The sequence below is a fragment of the Penaeus monodon genome, chromosome 34 (assembly GCF_015228065.2).
Source record: "Penaeus monodon isolate SGIC_2016 chromosome 34, NSTDA_Pmon_1, whole genome shotgun sequence".
Taxonomy (NCBI): domain Eukaryota; kingdom Metazoa; phylum Arthropoda; class Malacostraca; order Decapoda; family Penaeidae; genus Penaeus; species Penaeus monodon.
Window position 1 is genome coordinate 10,115,164 of NC_051419.1, and position 279 is coordinate 10,115,442.

Genomic DNA, 279 nt, shown 5'->3' on the forward strand with positions numbered 1-279 from the left:
ATGTATGTATATATGTGTATGTATATACCCAAGCCCCACCCATCGCCCCTTCCCACAGCAACCGAATATAAAAACGCACCCTTTCCGCCCACAGTTCCGGTCCGGGGCGTGACAGCCATCGTGGGCGGGGTCGCCGATTTACCGTGTGAGGTTTCCCACCCGCCCCTCGACGATATAATCCTGTTGTTGTGGTTCAAAGATGGCCTTACCACGCCCATCTACAGGTAAGTCACGCCCACGATTGAGCTTGGGTTTTAGTGCAGAGAGAAGGGTTTAAAA

At 52.7% G+C, this 279-nt stretch overlaps 1 protein-coding gene across 1 annotated transcript in view; it reads left to right on the forward strand.

Moving 5' to 3' along the window:
* Window positions 1-279, forward strand: part of LOC119594579 (nephrin-like) — a gene marked incomplete at its 3' end in the record, with an annotated part of 109,909 nt that overhangs the window by 46,728 nt on the left and 62,902 nt on the right. The window contains 1 exon segment of the mRNA XM_037943616.1: window positions 95-224. Coding sequence (XP_037799544.1) covers window positions 95-224 — 130 coding nt within the window.